Source organism: Amblyraja radiata, chromosome 22 (assembly GCF_010909765.2).
Source record: "Amblyraja radiata isolate CabotCenter1 chromosome 22, sAmbRad1.1.pri, whole genome shotgun sequence".
Taxonomy (NCBI): domain Eukaryota; kingdom Metazoa; phylum Chordata; class Chondrichthyes; order Rajiformes; family Rajidae; genus Amblyraja; species Amblyraja radiata.
Genome location: NC_045977.1, coordinates 18,408,636 through 18,429,714, shown reverse-complemented (window position 1 = coordinate 18,429,714; position 21,079 = coordinate 18,408,636). Strand labels below are relative to the sequence as shown.

At 43.5% G+C, this 21,079-nt stretch overlaps 1 protein-coding gene across 9 annotated transcripts in view; it reads right to left on the bottom strand.

The window, feature by feature from the left end:
• Nucleotides 1-1,931: 1,931 nt before the first annotated feature.
• caskin1 (CASK interacting protein 1) overlaps nt 1,932-21,079 on the bottom strand; it is a 398,894-nt gene continuing 379,746 nt past the window's right edge. For 6 of the 9 annotated variants that reach the window (XM_033040506.1, XM_033040509.1, XM_033040508.1 and 3 more), the window contains 3 exons: nt 12,082-14,040; nt 4,845-5,226; nt 1,932-3,408 (listed from right to left, as the gene is read on the bottom strand). In XM_033040506.1, the coding sequence (XP_032896397.1) occupies nt 3,312-3,408; nt 4,845-5,226; nt 12,082-14,040 (2,438 nt within the window). In that variant the 3' untranslated portion in view covers nt 1,932-3,311. The remainder of the gene's footprint in view (nt 3,409-4,844; nt 5,227-12,081; nt 14,041-21,079) is intronic. The other 3 variants (XM_033040507.1, XM_033040514.1, XM_033040513.1) reach the window with 1 other exon arrangement.

Below are 21,079 nucleotides of genomic sequence, written 5' to 3'. Positions count from 1 at the left end.
TACAAATCCGTACGTCTTTAGAGTGTGGGAGGGAACCAAAGCACTTAGAGAACACCTACGCGGTCACGGGGAAATGGTTCAAGCTCCGTACAGACAGCACTTGTAGTCAGGATTGAACCTGGGTCTCTAGCGTCGTAAGGCAGAAACTCTACAGACGCGCCACTGTAACGGGTAGAGCAGGGTCATTCCCCCCAGTGTTCTGTCCAATATCTATCTCTCAATAAGCATCACTAAAACAGATTAGCTGGTCGTTGTTTTCAATGCATCATCCATGGGTAAACAGCAGCACCTATACTTCTCTATCTGCAAAACCACTGCCTCAATCCCGCTCTACAGACTGGAGGATATAATCTAGGCTGACAACCCCACTGTAGTACTGAGGGCACACCGCACTGTCTGAAGTGCCATCTCTCTGATGAGATGCTACCCTCAGAAGCTGCCTGCCATCTTGGATGTTTGTAAAAGATCTCATGGCATTATCTGGAACAAAACATGGAAACATCTCTTGATAATTCTGGCCAATATTTGTTCTTCAAATAAAAGTATGTTTACCTGTTCATTTATGTCACTGATGCTTCGGAAATATTGTTATCAAAAAACTTGGCTGCCTTGTTATCTACATTATGCTGTATTTCAAACAGAATTAGTTGGCTTTAAAGCACTTTTGAATATTCTGAGGAAGAAATAGGTGTTATATTGATGCAAGGAATTGAAGGATATGTATCATGTACAGGCTGAGGAGATTAGTTTCACTTGGCATCATGTTCGGCACTGATATTGTTGGCTGTACTTTTCTATGTTGTATGTTCTTAAGCTCTTTCTTAATTCGATTCTGCTGCCTGTTAAAGTACTTTGCACATGCATGGCAATAAATCTCCACCTGTTCAACAGCGCAGTGGAACATTATATGGCCTACTCCTGCTTCAAATTCTTATGTTCATCACACAGATTGTGATGGCTTGCCTCCATCTCCTCAATAAATTCCAAGCTTGCCAGTGACACTCATAGGTACAATTACATAGGTAAAACTCAAGGTAAAATTTTGAACAAGAACAGAGGTTCGCCCTTAACATCATGGCCAATAATTTAATCATCTGATCATTTCATATTGCTGTTTGTAGGTCTTGCTGAATGCACATTGATTGCCATGATAACCGTAACCATTCTCCAGAAGTATTTCAATCGCTGTGACATGCTTCGGGATGACCCAATTCTTTGAAAGGTGTTATATAAATGTAAGTTTCTCATGTTTGGGCAGTATTTATATGAGAGCTGCTGTTTTCTATTTATTGATCTGTATGTTTTGAGTTGTGATTTTCTTCGAGAAGGTGCTGCTCTCTGACTTTTGGTTTAGTCTTTAGAGATACGGTGCGAAAACAGGACCTTCGGCCCACTGAGTCCATGCCGACCAGCGATACCTGGACACCAACACTACCCTACACACACTTGGAACAATTTACAATTTTACCAAGCCAATTAGCCTACAAACCTGTACGTTTTTAGAGTGTGGGAGGAAAGCGGAGCACCCGGAGAAAACCCACGCAGGTCACGTTGAGAACATACAAACTCCATACGGACAGCATCCTAGTCAGGACCAAACCCGGGTCTCTGGTGCTGTAAAGCAGCAACTCTACCGCTGCGCCACCATGCTAACCGTGACCTCTCTTCAAATATTCTCTGCCATTCAGCTAAACAACCATTGACCATATGTGACCACAGAAAGTGAATGGCACAAGTAATCAACTTTGGCAGGGCTGATGGTTAACACTGAATGTGACTTCAAGGTTACTGCAAGGGGATTTGCTGATAGGAGTTATTGAATAGAGACCAGGAACAGGCAATCTGACCAAATAGACCCTTTTTCTGGGCGCTCTAAGCTAGATGAATGTAGCTTCCAAATCCAGAAACAAATATCAAATCAGGTACTGTCATGGGTGCAGTACTTATCAATTAATCATTCAAGGCAGCTCTCTAACTCTCAAACATAATTTCATCCTAACCAATAATGTTAATCCTTCATCAAATGTCTCTATAAAAACCATTTCCCACATTACAGCAGTGACTAGGCTTCAAAGATCATTCCATTGGTTGTAGAGCACTTTGTGATGGCCCAAGACTATAAAAAGCAAAGTAGAAATGCTTGTATTTCTGTCACAAATCACTCAATCACCCACGTCAAATCTCACAAAAACTCTGAAAGTCTTAACTCAGGTCTTCTCATCGCGGAAGCTGCAGATTGCTCTCTTTTGCACTTTATGCCATTTAACTGACAAAGCTAACAATGTGTTATTTATTCATTTATTCATTGGCATAGGTGGCATGACCAACATTGATTGCCCATCCCTAGCTGTCCCTGACCTGAATGCGTTGCTGGGCCATTAAGTGGATGATCAAGTGGGTCATCACATTGATGTGTAGGGAGGAACTGCAGATGCTGGTTTACACCGAAGATAGACACAAAATGCTAGAGTAACTCAGCAGGTCAGGCAGCATCTCCGAATAAAAGGAATACGTGACATTTTGGGTCTCACATTGATGTTAGGCTGGAGTAACACATAGGCCTGATTAGGATGGCCTATGTGGACCAGATGAATTTTATTACAATCGGATAGTTTAATGATCACCATTTATATTAGCATTTTATTCTAGATTTATTTAGTTACATCTAAACCCAAGGTTCTGTGGTGGGATGGGAACTTTTGCCTCCAATCAAATGTTGTATAATTATTGAACCACTATACTACCAATGCATAACTATCAATGAATAAGTATCATAAACATGTCATTTTAAATCCCAGCTGTTTCTCTCACTGGCCTTTCACCCAAAGGGAAAAAACCCCAACTTGAAATGTAAAATCACAATTCAACCAAGTCATTGCGGACTTGTTTAAGTTGTCATTGGCTGCGATGGATGTTTTACAAACCTATCTTATTTCTCGTCTATACAGTGTACATATACTATAGTTTGCATTAACACTCTTTTTGAACCGTAACTTTAGAAGTTTAAACATTTTCACGTTTGCGAGATCAATATTAAAACAGTTGAACCTCACATCTCTGCTTCAATTTCATATCCAAATCTTGAAACCTTGTTTTCCTTCAAAGATGATATCAGTGAATTCACAGATCTTCACGCGGTAAGATCCTGAGGTAATATAAACTTCCATTGTTTGGTGAATTGTGCAAACCAAAACAAAATCAAATGGGTTCAGGAAGGGAGATTGTGTCCAAGACTGGTCTGGGTAGGATTTCAAAGATCATTGTGCCCACATTGAGTCCTGAGGTTTTCCTGCCATCTTTCTTCCCTTCCTTCATTCCAACATGGCGTCCAGTTGATCTGCCAAATCATCAAACATACTGCCGATGTCGTCCAGAATGCTGCCTGTGCTCTTAACCTCAGTGGCCGGCCTGGCGAGAGAAAGTACATTGCAAGCTTCACTTCAAACTTAATCAGAAAGCCTAATTATCAAAGCAGCCAATTTCTGCTGCATATATGTGTGTAATATATATACATTTACTTCATTTGAAGACAGTTAAGAAGGCACAACAATGCTTCTACTTTCTGAGGAAACTGAGGAAATTCGGCATATCTCCAATGACTCTTACAAACTTCTACAGATGCGCCATCTGAAGCATATTGTCGGCAACCTAAAGGTGGCGACTCTTTGCATACTTTGTGTACGGTATGCAAAACAAAGAATCTCACTGCGACATGCCACATGTGATAATGAAGTAATAAGAGAATCAATTCATTCATTCATTCATTCATTCATTCATTCATTCGTTCATTCATTCATTCATGCATTGTCAGGTTACATCACCGGTGGTTTAAGAACAGCTCTGCCCAAGATTGCAAGAAGTTGCAGAGAGTTGTAGAAGTAGCCCAGTCCACCACACAGACCAAACTTCCCACCACTGTTTCCATCTATACATCAGGCTGCCTTGGATAACCAGCCACCATAATCAAAGATTTGTCCCACCCCAGTCATTCCTTCTTCTCCTGCTCCCATCCAGCAGAAGGTACAGAACTTTGAAAGAACATACCACTAAACTCAGAAACAGTTTATATCCTCTCTGTTATCAGGCTTTTGAATGGTCCTTCCATTATCTAGGGGACTGGCTGATTCACCTCCATCCCATTGTGGACGTGGGACCTTGTTTATGAAACTGATGCGCTACAATGCTGAGAACTATATTCTGCTCTCCTCTATATTCTGTATCTTCCTCTTTGCCCTATGCATTGTACTTGATATGATTGTATTTATGTATGGTATACCTGATCTGTTTGGATAGTATTGCAAAGCAAAGGTTTTCACTGTACCTCGGTACACATGATAATAAGAAACCTAAACCTAAACGGAGAGTCTGCCTCTACTTGGCATCTTTCATTCCTCTTTTAAGTTGCTATGAGAAATATATATATACCCATTTGACCTTTTTTATCATCTCAATGTAGCTTGGCATGATTTTCTTTGTTTGATAGCATTCGTATGAAGTGCAATGGAACATTACTGCTGTGCTAAATGTACTGTATAGATAAATGGAAGTAATGTGCAGTCTGTTGTCTGTGGCTATTAGAAGCTCCATTGGCTCTGCTCAACATGCTTTCATTAGGGAATTTTACAAAAACAAAGGAATATCTCAGAAGAAGGGTCCCGACCAGAAACGTAACCTATCCATATTCTCCAGAGATGCTGCCTGAGTTACTCCAGAACTTTCTGTATAAACCAGTATCTGCAGTTCCTTGTGTCTAAGGATTATGTCTTCCCCATTTTGAGCTACAGAAAGTCCAGTCAACCTCAACATGCTCATCGAACAGAGTGTAACTAAATCAACAAACTTACTCTTGCTCCTGCCCCTCGTCGTGTTTAATTTTCTCTTCCACGGCTTGTAAAGCAGCTGCCAGCGATGCACTGGTTTCCTCGAGTTTCATTTGTGCTACATCTGTCGTGGCTATCTCTATGGATGGCCCAGATATCGAAGACCTTGGCGGTTTGACTGGAACCTGGTGTGGCGGACCCGCAGCAATGGGTTTAGCTGGGCTTGAGCAAAGGGATGCTGGTGTACTTGCTGCCTTGATGGTTGGTTGCTTGGCGGGAGAAGGGACTGGGGTGGGACCAGCGCTCAGTGACTGAAGAATAGTATGGGGCTTGATGGGCTTTGGTGGGGTAAGAGGGGGAGGTAGAATCGGTTTAGGGGAAACAGGTGGAGGTGCACGCTTTACCTCTGAAATGAAGAGGGATAGGAAAATTGTGTTAATAATAGCTAGAGTTATACAGATTGCATTCAAGCATGGTCAAGATAAAATGAGATCTCTCCTTGTAGATAATATTTGATACAAAATTTAGCAATGCAGAAGCCATCCTACATGCATTAAGGCTAGCAGTCTTAAACAGTAAAAATCTACTCCATTGGCTAAAATGCTTTAGGATTTCTAGAGATAGTCAGAAGTACCGTATAAATTCCCCATTATATCAAGATTCCATTTCCTTAAAACAAGAGTACCTATTGTATTTGTCAATTAAAAGTTCTGAATTAATATAAAAGCCCTATCAATATATTAAGAGCGGTCACGGTGGCGCAGCGGTAGAGTTGCTGCCTTACAGCGAATGCAGCGCCGGAGACCCGGATTCGATCCCGACTACGGGTGCTGTCTGTACGGAGTTTGTACGTTCGCCCCGTGACCTGCGTGGGTTTTCTCCGAGATCTTCGGTTTCCTCCCACACTCCAAAGGCGTACAGGTTTGTAGGTTAATTGGCTTGGTAAATGTAAAAATTGTCCCTAGTGGGTGTAGGATAGTGTTAAGGTGTGGGGATCGCTGGTCGGCGCAGACCCGGTGGGCCAAAGGGCCTGTTTCCGCACTGTATCTCTAGACTAAACTATATATGTGATTTTAAAAATCCTAAAATGTGCAAGTACACTGTTTATCACTTTAGTTTAGTTTGGATAAGTTTAGCTTAGTTTAGAGATACAGTACGGTAACAGGCCCTTCGGACACCGAGTCCGCACTGACCAGTAATCCCCGCACAGTACTATCCTACACACACTAGAGATGATTTACAATTATACAGATTCAGATTCAGATTCAACTTTAATCTGAATCTGAATACCAAGCCAATTAAACTACAAACCTGCATGTCTTTGGAGTGTGGGAGGAAATCGGACTTCCCGGAGAAAACCCTCGCAGGTCAGGGGGAGAAAGTACAAACTTCGTACAGATAGCCCCCGTAGTCAGGATGGAACCCGCATTTCTATGGCTATAAGGCAGCCACTCTACCAGTGTGCCGCCGTGCCACCACCATGCTACTTGTGATTATGCTGTGAGCACTCTATATACAGTGCCCTCCATAATGTTTGGGACAAAGACCCATCATTTATTTATTTGCCTCTGTACTCCACAATTTGAGATGTGTAATATAAAAACATCACATGTGGTTAAAGCACACATTGTCAGATTTTATTAAAGGGTATTTTTACACATTTTGGTTTCACCATGTAGAAATTACAGCTGTGTTTATACATAGTTCCACCATTTCAGGGCATCATAATGTTTGGGACACATGGCTTCACAGGTGTTTGTAATTGCTCAGGTGTAAATGCCTCCTTAATGCAGGTATAAGAGAGCTCTCAGCACCTAGTCTTTCCTCCAGTCTGTCCATCACCTTTGGAAACTTTTATTGCTGTTTATCAACATGAGGACCAAAGTTGTGTCAATGAAAGTCATGAGACTGAGAAACGAGAATAACATTGTTAGAGACATCAGCCAAACCTTAGGTTTACCAAAATCAACTGTTTGGAACATCATTAAGAAGAAAGAGAGCACTGGTGAGCCTACTAATCGCAAAGGGACTGGCAGGCCAAGGAAGACCTCCACAGCTGATGACAGACAAATTCTCTCTATAATAAAGAAACATCTCCAAACTACTGTCCGACAGATCAGAAACACTCCTCAGGAGTCAGGTGCGGATTTGTCAATGACCACTGTCCGCAGTAGACTTCATGAACAGAAATACAGAGGCTACACTGCAAGATGCAAACCACTGGTTAGCTGCAAAAATAAATGGCCAGGTTACGTTTTCCATGGTACTTAAAAGAGCAACCACAGTTCTGGAAAAAGGTCTCGTGGACAGATGAGACGAAGATTAACTTATATCAGAGTGGTGGCAAGAGCAAACTATGGAGGAGTGAAGGAACTGCCCAAGATCCAAAGCATACCACCTCATCTGTGAAACACGGTGGTGGGAGTGTTATGGCCTGGGAAGGTATGGCTGCTGAAGGTACTGGCTCACTTATCTTCATTGATGATACAACTGCTGATGGTGGTAGCATAATGAATTCTGAAGTGTATAGACACATCCTATCTGCTCAAGTTCAAACATATGCCTCAAAACTCATTGACCGGCGGTTCATTCTACAGCAAGACAATGATTCCAAACATACTGCTAAAGCAACAAAGGAGTTTTTCAAAGCTAAAAATGTTCAATTCTTGAGTGGCCAAGTCAATCATCCGATCTGAATCCAATTGAGCATGCCTTTTATATGCTGAAGAGAAAGCTGAAGAGGATAGCCCCCAAAACAAGCATAAGCTAAAGATGGCTGTAATACAGGCTTGGCAGAGCATCATCAGAGAAGACACCCAGCAACTGGTGATGTCCATGAATCACAGACTTCAAGCAGCATGCAAAGGGTATGCAACAAAATACTAAACATGACTACTTTAATTTACATGACATTGCTGTGGATCAAACATTATGGTGCCCAGAAATGGGGGGGGGGGGGGGACTATGTATAAACACAGCTGTAATTTCAACATCGTGAAACTAAAATGGCCTTTATTAAAATCTGACAATGTGCACTTTAACCACATGTGATTTTTTCTATTACAAATCTGAAATTGTGGAGTACAGAGGCAAATAAATATATGATGGGTCTTTGTCCCAAACATTATGGAGGGCACTGGAGTTTTCAGATGTTCTTATACTTACCAGCTTGGTTAGCTTAAGGAGCAGTTGATAGGTTTGACCTTCAAGGAGGTGACCCATCAGGGGGAGGTATCCGTCATCCATCCCGGTAGAGCACTCTGAGCACTCTGATGAAATTATGCACATTCTAAGCTACTAACCATGTTAGGATAAGCAAACTATGGGCCATCTGCTGAGATACGCAGCAGCATAAGAATGCAGTTCAGAAATGTTCACAATACCAACACCAGAACCACGGCCGATGGACAATACTGGGAATAGACCATATAGAAATGTTGGACAGAAGGTAAGGCTTATCCACGCACAACATGAATGTTACTGTGCTTTTCTTTCACATTTGATGAAGGACATTAGACATGTGATACCTGATGGAACTGATCTCTACCACAGAGCACCAATAGTACATTTAGTGAGGCAACTGAATGTCCAAGAGTCAAAAAACACAGCTTCAAGCAGAGAAATATACCTTTCTGTTGTTGATTCTGGGCATTTATTCTCTCTGTCGAGAATAGGGGGAGAAGGCAGTTAGAAAGGTTCTGACTTTCTAATCTCTCTTTGCCTCTTGAAATTATGAGAGGCATAGAGAGGGCAGACAGTCAGAATCTTTTTCCCAGGAAGGAAGAAGAAGGCAGAGCTTTAAGGTGAGAGTGGCAAAGTTTAAAGGAAATGTGTGGAGCATTTTTTTCATATAGTGTGGTGGGTGCCTGGAATGTGCTGCCCGGAGTGGTGGTGGAGACACATAATGGTGACATTTAAGAGGCTTTTAGTTCGGCGCATGGATATGCAGACAATTGCAGGATATGGATCATGTGCAGGCAGATGAGATTAGTTTAACCTGTCATCATGTTCTGTGTGGACCTGTTCCTGAGCTATACTGTTCTTTGTTATGTTTGCTTTATACCAGTTGCTCTCAGAAAGTGGGATGAATCATTATCAATCATGAACTAGTAGAGATTTGCAAGAAATTAATAGTTTGTTAGTTTACTTAAGAAGGCACTAAAATCAACCGTATTAATGTAGAAATGCAATCACAGACCAGGGAACGGTAGGTTTCCTTCTTTGAAGGCCGACTTAGAGTTTTACATCAATGCATCAGCTTTGTGGTAATGTTTTCTATTATGTACAATTTTATTTACAGCTTTTAGATGGTTCAAATGTACTGGGCTTTTCGTTCAGTAATTTAATCACTATTTCACAGTGCGAAGATAACACAATCAGCACTGAAGAAGAATTATTCAGTAGATCTTTTACAATAACGATTGCCTTGTTTATGTTGCAAATTATAAAACGTGACTTCTCCAGAGAGTTGAAGATTTATAGGGGAGAGATGTAATTATCTTAGGTCTTTTGAAAGTTACCATGGAGACTCAGGACTGAAAAGAAAACATGCAAAAGACTAGACAAGACAGTAATTAGTACACAAGGGAAAAAAAATATCGACCTCAGAACCAAAATATTGAACTCTTCTCAAACTGATTAAGGTTTGAGATAACTCATTAAATTTAATTTGTATGGAACTTGCAGAGATCAAAACAAATATAATCATGCTAACTATAACAATTGTGAAACTTTGCATAAGAGCATATAATATGTTCAAAACTACGGGGGCAATAACCTGTTTACTTTTAATAAAATGGGTTAACAGTTGAGTAAGAACAGTGCATACAATTAATTTATAGTAAGTTTATAGAACAATTGTCTGTAATGTTTGCCAGTCAGAATCATATATATTGAAAATGTAATAGATATTTTGTATCTTAATGGTCATCAACTGAGCTACCAGTCTCTCCTCCTTTAAAGTGGTCCTCAATATCTACCATTCTGGTCTGGCTTGACATTTCCATACACTCATAAATGTCAGCCTTTATTTTATCATATTCCTGTGATGCTTCTTGTACATTTTATTATGATATAGGTGCCGTGTAATAGGAAAAGAACGTGGCTGGGGCTGGGGGATGCAAGGTTCTGCTGCATCAGAGATCGGTTAGAACTTATGGGCCTGAAGAATAGATTGTCAATAATGGGGCTTAACTGAATGGTATGACAAGGGTATGACAAAAGCAAACTCTCCAGGTGATTCAAGCCCATTCAAATCTCTAAAGTGACACAAAATGACACCGACCTGATTGTTTTTGCATTTCACTCCAGGAAGAGACCATTCTTAATGGGAGCAATGCTGAAATATGTAGCACTCGAATGCGGTCAAATTTTGAGGCCAATATTTGATGTTATAATGACATATTTGTTAGACTCCGTAATGTGGAAATTGGGTCCTCTGGCTTCCTGCATTACTATTATCATCACACCTAAAAAGTACTTCACTGACCGTGAAGCAATGTGGGGCAACTGGCAAGGCATATGAAAGATGTTATATAAATACAAGTTGGACTGTAAAAGTGCTTAATAACTGTAGGTAATAACTGGAACATAGTAATGACTGAAGAGTGCTGGATGTTTCAGCATTGCTTCAGTAAAAATGGTCACTTCCCAGAGTGGTGAGGAGCAGGCAGGAATGGGTTAGAAGTAGCAATGTTACAAAATTTTGAGATTTAAAAAATCAAGTCTGCAATTTATCCCATCAGATAAAGCATAAAAAATAAGTTTAATTTGACACCTAATTCACTTTGTGAGTCTGTTCTGCTCTCTTTTCCAAAAGGCATTAAGGAAATACAATTGGCGCAGTGGCAAATCTGGTAGAGCTGCTATCTTGTAGCACCGTAAACCCAGGTTCCAACCTGACTTTGGGTGCTGTCTGTGTGAAGTTTGTATGTTCTTCCCATTTTCCTTGTGACCACGGGTGTTCTACAAGACGTTAATTGGCCTCTGTACAGTTGCCCCTATGGTGTAGGGAGTGGGTGCAAAAATGAGCTAAGAAAGAACTAGTGTGAATAGATGATCAATTGTCAGAATGGACTGAGTGGTTTGAAGGGCCTGCTTCTATTTTGTTTTTTTTTCAATCAATCAATCTGAGAGAGATTTTTAGTCAAAGTAGATCAAGGAATCAATCAATGACCCTAAAGTGGGTGGTGTTGTGGTTAGTGAAGATGGTTGTCAGAAATTGCAGCAGTATCTTGATCGATTGGGCAGGTGGGCTGAGAAATGGTTGATGGAATTTCATACAGTGAAATGTGAGGTAATGTCTAACAAGGGCAGAACCTACACAGTAAATGGTAGGGCGCTGGAGAGTGTTGTACAGCAGAGGGATCTATGTGCAGGTACATAGTTCCTTGAAAGTGTGGTCACAGGTAAATAGGGTGGTCACAAATTTTTTTGACACATTGGCCTTCATCAATCAGAGTAATAAGTAAAGAAGTTGGGATGTCGTGTTGCAGTTGTATAAGACGTTGGCGAGGCCACATTTGGAGTATTGTTCAGTTTTGGTCACCATGTTACAGGAAAGGTGTTGTCAAGCTGGGAAGGGTGCTGAGTAGATTTATGAGGATGTTGCCAGGAGTCGAGGGCCTAAACTATAGGGAAAGGTTTTAATCCTTGGGAATATGGATCACAGGAATATGAGGGGTGATCTCATAGAGATATACAAAATCACGAGAGGAATCGATCGGGTAAATGTACAGTGTCTTTTGCCCAGAGGAGGAGAATTGAGAACCAGAGGACATGAGTTTAAAGTGGGAAGTAACTTTTTTTTACACAAAGGTTGTGGATATAACATTTGAGAGACAATTGGACAGGTATATGGATAGGACAGTTTTAGAAGGATATGTGCCAAGCGCAGGGATGTAGGACTGGTGTAAATGGGGCATATTGGTCGGCGTTAGCAAGTTGGACTGAAAGGGCCTGTTTCCACGCAGTATGACTTTAATAATCCATTCATCAATAATCCATCCCTTATCAATCAATCCGGGGCCACCCTCCAGATAGTGGGATCATGCTGTGCAGATATCTGGCTGCCTGTTATTTTCCAGCAAAGGAAACAACTCCTTATGTTCTCATTGGCCTTGCCGGGCTATGGGCGGGCCAGGGAGAGAGGGAGGATATAAAAGCACTGACGAGGCGACATCAGCGGCGAGTTTGCCATTGCAGCTGAAATCTAAAGCCAAAGTAAGACAAATAAAGGCGCGTTTGACTGTGATGGTGTTACCTGTACCTGGACTGGCGGGGCCAGGACCCGGCAGAGGTGTCTTCCTGGTGGGCGGCGGCCCGGTCCGCTTGGCCGCCGGCTGCCCGATGGATGGTTTGGGGGAGACGGGGGGTTTGAGGGGCCTGCGGGACTCTCCGTTGGCGGCATGCCCGCCGTGCTCGCTGTTCCTGCGGGGCAGGTCTCCGACGGTGAGGAAGCTGGGGTAGGTCTCTCCTTCGGCCATGTCGGAGGCGGGCCTCCTCTTGCAGGCGGCCGCCATGCCGTTGTGGAGCTGGGTGCCGAAGGGAGGGGGAGGTGGCGGAGGAGACTCGGCTCCGCGGGCTTTCGGCCGCCTCTTCACCGTGCTCGACTCGATGAGGTGAAAGGCGGCCGAGTCTCCTCCGTGGCCGGGCCTGACTCTGCTTCTCCTCAGCTCTAACGGCATTAGGCCCTGGCCGTGCTGCCCCATGTCGGCGCCGGCTAGCCGTGGTCGCTGCTTGATGGTCAGGGTGCCATCCTCGGCGAAAGCCTGGATGTTGGCCGGGTCCCTGCGCGACGAGACGGCGGCGATCAGCCCGGTGACCGGGCCGCTGATGGTCCTCCGGCGGTTGATGACTTCGCCGTCCAGGCCGATGGTGTCGCGGGACAGGCGTCTACCGGCGATTGCCGCCGTTAACGGCGTCGCCACCGCCACCCGCGGCCCGCCGCCGCCGCCTTCCAGATACCTCTGCGCCTTGAAGGAGCGGCGCAAGGACAGAGCCCGCGCTCCGCCGCCGATGGACGATAGCTCCAACATGGCGGCGATAGAGCGGACGCTGCCCGCGCTGACCGTCTCCACCGGCATCACCGCCATCTCCTCGGGTCGGGACAGGTCGTCGGCCAGGTTAGTGGTCGAGATGGCGGAGCTGGAGCGTTTGGGGGGAGGCGGCGGCGGCCCTTTCTTCCTGGGCCTCAGCGCGAATGACTGGCTGCGGTTGACGCCGGAGTCGGCGGCCGGCGGCGCCCGGGCCGAGTGACTCCTGGCCACCCGCCGCTGGATGGTGGCGTACGGCCCGGCGTCCGGCAAGGCCAGCTCGTCCTTCTCCTGCTCGCTGTCCGACACAGCGTAGCGGCTCAGGCTGTGGGCCCGCTTCTTGGGCCGGCCCGGGTCGTGATGACCCCCATCTTGAGGGGTGGAGGGAGGCGGCAGGCGGAGGACCGGCACCACCGGCATAGCTGTGGATTCGGCCTCTGACGGCTGCGGGATCACGTAGGCAAAGCCCCGGTGTGTGGGCGAACGGGGTGACATGGGCCTCTCGGCCTGCAGCAGCTGAGGGATGGGCTTCACCTTGGCCGTGGCATGGGGCACGTTGAGGGTCTGAGACGAACATGTCCCTGGCTTGGTCGTGGTCTGTGGAGGGGTGAAGGTGGACATTGCCACCATTGCTTGGTGGTGCCCATGGGACAATGGTGCCCGCTGTTTCCCGGGTGCCGGGGGCACGCTGGCCCTCTGTACCCCTTGGCGGTGTGCCCGCTTGGTGTGGCCCAAGTGTTCGGTGAAGCCGGATCGGTGGGTGGGAGCCACCAGGTTCTCCTGGCTTTTGGACAGTGCCGCTGCCTGCAGGCGGTTCCCCGCTCCTGACATATCTGCTACAGTACCGTTGGCCTTACCACCGCTGCTGCTGTCGCTTTCCTGCCCACACCCTGGCTGGTGGTACGCTGTGCTTTCCGGAGCAGGTGACGCGTGGTTGCTCGCTTGCCTCTGGTCCTTGGTTTCGCCGATGCCGGTCATGGCTACTTGCAGCTCATTGCTCAGTTCGCTGTCTTGGAAGGTGGACAGTTTGGGAGATTGGCATTCGGCATTCTCCCCCTGTGGAGACTCAATGGCAACAATCTCCAAGGACTGTGGGGCTTTCTTCTTCAGGGTGCCCGAGTCATACCTGGAAGCACGTTGGATTTCGGCCAGCTTCTTCACGGCGAGCATAAACTTTTTCTGGTGACCTAATGGGACAAAACAAAAATGAAGCATCCTCCAGCAGTTTTAACAACAAACAAAGCACCTCATAGGATGGTGACTGTCAGAAGGTAGCAGGCTCCTCGGCAGAAACTTTGAAAAAATATTAAGGTTAGTACTTCAATAGAGAACAGATAGGGGGACAGATTTCTCTTTCAAAAGCACTTTCACGCTATTAATAAACTGCAGATGAACATGTGGACACATTCAGGGGCCTTGCAGCACCTGAGCAAAAACAGCCAATGTTTCAGTTCAAACTCGTGACCTGGCTTCTAATTTTTTCACCATCCCTGTTTTCTCTGTCCATACGAACTGCAAAACAGAACGGTGTAATTATTTCTGGGGTCTTGGACAATATTTATCACTTGATCAATATAACTAAAATGTAATGTCTGGGCCTTGTATTGTTGTGGAGGCTTCCTATAAGTAATTTAGCTTTCACATTTCCTCTATGTTACAGCCCTAACCACATTACCAAAGTGGCTCACATATAGTGCAAGTGGTTTGGGATGAAATTGAAGATTATACAAATTATTTTGACAACTTTGTAGAGGAAGGGGAAGGTGCAATTTCTAAATGTTAGTCTGAAACCATATAAAATGCTTTCCCACAATTTCCAATTAAAACATCTGTAAAATAACAGGTAATCGGGTAGAAGGTACAAGAGCCTGAAATCTGCAACATCCAGATTCAGGAACAGCTTCTTCCCCACAGCCATCAGACTATTAAACACAACTTCAAACAAACTATGAACTATAACAACCGGTTGCACTTTATCTGTTTACTGATGTGTCTACATATATTTTTAGTATACGGACACACTGATCTGATCTGTATTTATAACTACAATATCCTGTTGTGCATTAGAAAATGCACGAATTTCATTGTCCTATCTGGGACACATGACAATCTTGACTTGAATCATGAAAATATTCATTTAACATGCAATTCTGAACTGTCCACAAGCAGCAACCTGGCCAATTATTACCGTGTTAATGTGCACTCAATCGCCAGTGAAAGGAAGGAAGGTATATTCAATAATGCTGCACTGGCTTCACACCAATTGCCTTAAAAATCATCAGTTTAGGTTCTACCCAATTCACTCGTCCCTTGGTACAAATATTCACAAAAAAATTAAGCTGGAGTTGAGAGTAACTGCCCTTGTCATCGAGGCAGCATTTGATCAAGTATGGCAGTGTTTCTCAAAGTGGGGTACGTGTGCCCCCAGTGGTATGCGAAAGGTCTTCAGGGGGTCCGTGGCAATTTTCAGCTATGTACTACTGAAACAGGTTCATTATTAGAAAAAACACAGGTTATGAATTCTTTTATACATACATATTTACAAATAAATTATATATTTTGTATGAATTCCACTCAAGTTGTGATAGCTGCTGCATTTGGGTAGTTTGCAGACTCCGGCATGACAATTTTTATCGACTTTTACAATGAAATATGATTGTTTTTAACGAGGGGTACAAGATGTTTACGAAAATTTACGATGTACACGAGTATCAAAACTTTGGGAATCACTGAAGCATGGCATGAAAGACCTCGCAAGGAGTCCATCAGGAATTGGAGACAAACAACTAGATGGCAGTCATGAGCTACTATCTACCTCATTGGAGACCCTCTGACTATCTTTGATCAGATTTCACTGGACTTTATCGTGCACTAATGTTATTCCCTTTATTATGTATCTGTACACAGTGGATGGTTCAATTGCAATCATGTATTGTCTTTGCGCTGACTTATTAGCACCCAGCAAAAGCTTTTCACTGTCCCTTGGTATACATGACAATAAACTAAACTCAAACTCAAGATGATTGTGGTTCAATTATCTCAGCCATGGACATCTCTAGGAGCTTGGCAGGGTAGTGCCAGGGTGCAACCATCTTCATCTGCTTCAATCGTATGGTCAGAGGTAGGGATGTTGGCTGATGATTGCACATGGTTCAGCACCATTAATGATTCCCCGGATAATGAAGCAGTTACAACTGAATGTCGATGAGGACAATATATCAAGACTTGGGCAAGTAACATTTGTGTCTCATAAATGCTAGGCAATGGCTATATTCACGAGAAAATCCAACTATCAGTGGTATCCTCTTTTCCCTCGACTCAGTCTGAAGAAGGTTCTCGACCCGAAATGTCATCTATTCCACTATGATCGTTGCTTTTGGCCGTCTGTCCGCTCGTTTGCTCGCCCTTGGATTATGTAGCGCAGGATAAAGCTGTGAATTCACGCCATTCCCAATCTGACCTTTCTGTCCTGGGCCTCCTCCATTGTCAGAGTGAGGCCCAGCGCAAATTGGAGGAACAGCACCTCTTATTTCGCTTGGGTAGCTTACACCCCAGCAGTATGAACATTGACTTCTCTAACCTCATAGCCCTTGCTTTTCCTCTCTCCATCCCCTCCCCCTTCCCAGTTCTCCCACCAGTCTTACTGTCTCTGACTGCATTCTATCTCTGTCCCACTCATCCCTGACATCAGTATGAAAAAGGGTCTCGACCCGAAACGTCACCCATTCCTTTGCTCCAGAGATGCTGCCTGTTCCGTTGAGTTATTCCAGCATTTTACATAGAAAATAGGTGTAAGAGTAGGCCATTCGGCCCTTCGAGCCATTCAATGTGATCATGGCTGATCATCCACAATCAGTACCCCATTCCTGCCTTCTCCCCATATCCCTTGATTCCACTAGCCCTAAGAGCTCTATCTAACTTTCTTTTGAATGCATCCAATGAGTCGGCCTCCACTGCCTTCTGAGGCAGATAATTCCACAAATTCATAACACTCTGGGTGAAAAGATCTCAGTTCCAAATGGCCTACCCCGTATTCTTAAACTGGCCCTTGGTTCTGGACTCCTCCAACATCGGGAACATGTTTCCTGCATCTAGCGTGTCCAATCCCTTAATGATTTTATGTTTCTATAAGATACCCTCGCATCCTTCCAAATTCCAGTGAAGCCCAGTCGTTCCATTCTTTCATCATATGATATTTCTGCCATCCCGGGAATTAACCCCGTGAACCTACGTTGCACTACCTCAATAGCAAGAATGTCCTTCCTCAAATTAAGAGACCAAAACTGCACACAATACTCCAGGTGTGGTCCCACCAGGTAACTATAACTGCAGAAGGACCTCTTTGTTCCTATACTCAAATCCTTTCATTATGAAAGCTAACATGCCATTAGTATTCTTCACTGCCTGCTGTTTCTTGCATGCTTACTTTCAGTAACTGATGTACAAGTACATCCAGGTCGCGTTGCACTTCCCCTTTTCCTAATCTGACATGCAGAAGAAGGGTCTCGACCCGAAACATCACCCATTCCTTTGCTCCAGAGGTGCTGCCTGACCCGCTGAGTTACTCCAGCATTGTGTCTACCTGCCATTCAGATGATAATCTGCCTCTTGTTCTTGCCACTAAAGTGGATAACCTCACATTTATCCACATTATACTGCATCTGCCATGCATCTTCCCACTCACCCAACCTATCCAAGTCACCCTGCATCCTCAGAGCAGCCTCTTCACAGTTCACACTGCCATCCAGCTTTGTGTATCTGCAAATTTGCTAATGTTACTTTAAATTTCTTCGTCTAAATCATTAATATATATTGTGAATAGCTGTGGTCCCAGCACGGAGCCTTGAGGTACCCCACTAGTCACTACCTGCCATTCTGAAAGGGAACCGTTATTTCCTACACTTTGTTTCCTGTCTGCCAACCAATTTTCTATCCTTGTCAATACCTTACCCCCAATACCATGTGCTCTGATTTTGCCCACTAATCTCCTGTTTGGGACCTTACGATGTACACGAGTATCCTTAAAACACAATTACATTTACTGAGGAATGTGGATCGATGTATTGATGACACATTGTATAACTACTGTTGACTACTGGCTGTTAACAAGTGCTAACAGTGGCAGTTAGCAAATCGTTTTCGTCTGAGTTGAATAAAGTGAGAAACGGCTCGAATCTTTCTGCAGTGCTCATTAAACCCGAGCTGGAAATTGAAAACTAGGGGAACGTCGTACCCCTGCGTACCCCCCATTTCCATCACGGATTATCTCTAAATATCACACAATCAATATGTTGTGGATTACCAGTGACCAGAAACTGAACTGGCGTAACAATATACATAATGTGGCTTTCAGAGCCTGTCATAGTTTAATTTAATGATGCAGTGCGGAATCGGGCCTTTTGACCCATGCGCCAACCAACGATTTCCCCATACACCAGCACTATCGTGAAACTAGGGACCATTTGCGATTTTTGCTGTAGCAATTTAACCCACAAATGTGGATATCTTTGGAGTATGGGAGGAAACCCATGTGTTCACGAAGGAGAATGTTCAAGCTCTGCACAGACAGCACCCGTAGTCAGGATCCGGGTCACTGAGGCTGTAAGGCAGCAACTCTATCACTGCCACTATGCTGCCCCACTTTGCACTTCCCCACTGAATTCAGTTTTTGAACAAAAACTGCATCACTGTGCCACGAGGTTAGGAATCTTGCAGTGGCTCGCCTCTCGAGTTCCCCAAAACCTCTCTGCCATCTACAAAGCTGAAGTCAGGAGAGTGATAGAATTCTTTCCACTTGTCTGGATGAATCGATCACACAAGAAATTCAATGTCATTCAGGACATAGCAGCCCATTGCACAGCTATTAACTCAGTAGTTAAAATGAGTTAAAAAATCTTCAGCTTTCTGTTTAAAACTGATCTGAGTATCCATTCCCATATGCCCATTATGTCTCAATTGTAAGTTAGATGGCTTGGCAACAATTTGTTTAAATGGGGGTTGATGAGATAAAAACAAATGGTTCGATGCTTTTTTAACAAAAAAAATGTTTCTGAAACGTAACTTTAAACATTACGCTGCCTATTTTACAAATCAGATCATGATTAAATAGAACAATCGTGAATCTAAACAAAGAAAAACGCTTTGATGGGTTGAGAACCACAGCTGATTGGAAGATTGTGTTTTAAAAGTATGATGGTGACTGGGAATGGTTGAAGAACTATATGATTTGCAAGAAAAGTCCTTCAAGGCACAAGAAACTAGCAGGAATTGTAGCCTATTCATGGCTGACTCGACCAATTAATGACAGTATTAAATCAAAGGAATAGTGTAAGTTTGCCAGAAATATAAAGCAATATGATCGGGAACACTACAATCCTGCAATGGAGGACCAAGAATCTGATAATCAAGGAAAAGACTGGACAAGTGTGAATCTTTGATGGATGAGAGAATTCATGAGGCATGGTGGAGGAATTAAATGCTTTCTTTATTTTTGTTCTCATGTGCACTCTCCGGGCAGAATGGAAGCAAGAGGTGAGTAGGGAAAAAGACAGTCAATAGGTGCAGGAATAGACCATTCGGCACTTAGAGCCAGCACCGCCATTCAATGTGATCATGGCTGATCATCCACAATCAGTACCCCGTTCCTGCCTTCTCATATCCCCTGACTCCGCTATCTTTAAGAGTCCTATCTATCTCTCTCTTGAAAGTATCCAGAGAACCGGCCTCCACCGTCCTCTGAAGCAGAGAATTCCACAGACTCACAACTCTCCTCATCTCCGTTCTAAATGGCTTACCCCTTATTCTTAAACTGTGTCCCCTGGTTCTGGACTCCTCCAACATCGGGAACATGTTTCCTGCCTCTAACGTGTCCAAACCCTTAATAATCTTATATGTTTCAATAAGATCCCCTCATCAGAGAAAAGATGAGATCTTCAATAAGATCCCCTCTCATCAATCATCAAAGAAAAACTAACTTTAAACAGATAGGCAAGAAATAATTTGAAAAGATCACAATAGATCATTAAGTGAGAGAATATTGAAACACTGAAAATAAAGGCTTCCATTAACTAAGATCATCAAAGGCTAATCAGTTCTGGCGTTGCAAAATGCACGATTGGCGTTGCAGAATTACACCCACAGGCTTTCAATTAGATAGGACAGGTTTGGAGGGATATGGACCAAGTGCAGGCAAGTGGGACTAGTACAGCTGGGACGTTGTTGGCCGTTTGGGCTGAAGGGCCTGTTTCCACACTATGACTATAACTGAAAATTGTACAGATGACTAATATTGACATCATGGGGTAGTGAAAGATAACCAATAATGAGTAGACAGCATGTTTTATTTCAATGAGAATCATGATCAATATGAATGTTAAATGTTGACAGTACAATTTGTTTTGCACTCAAAATTATCCCTGTCTTCTGTCGTCGATCCTACAAAACCAGTTGAATAAATTGGTTTGCCTTCAACCATTACAGCCACAAACATCCAACAGTCATTTCTGTAAGGGGGGGGAAATGGCTACTAGCTTAGTTATTATTACGGTGTTATTGCGGTGATTATAATTTCATGGCAACTTCATGCCAGTTGCCATTCAATTGGAGGTACCAAGGTTATTGGTTCAAGACTTTAACCTAAGACTTGAGCACAAAATCTGGCCTGACACTATTGTGCGATTCTAAAGGAATTCTGCTCTGTCAAAGATGCAGATGGTTGAATGAGATGTAAAGTGAGACCTCACATTGTACACAAAAGGCGCCATGAGAAAAGAGCTGGATAATTTATCCAGTTAGCCTACTCAATATTTATATCTCGTTCAGTAATAAAACATGATTATGTTGGTTCTTAATGAGGAACTTAATGTGCACGGATTGGCTGTAGTGTCCACATTACAAGGGACCACATTTGAAACTAGTTCATTAGAAACAAAAAAAATAGTCATGCCCTGTAAAAGTACTGAACAGTTTAAATCATTCTTTTGTAAATGCTTTTGGGAGTAATAAAAATATAGGTATTTGTGTTCCGTACACCAATGGTTGAGAAATCTGCACTGGCAAAATGTAATGAAAATCTTCAGTTCTGCTATTTCTAAAGTCTATGAGCTGTTTAAGCAGGTCAAAAATACTCTCTAAAATATTGAAAGGATTTCATTTGCCATTCAGTATAGGGCAATACAACACTTCACATTTCCTAGACTTTTCAATAAGAAGCCTCTTTTATTTGTG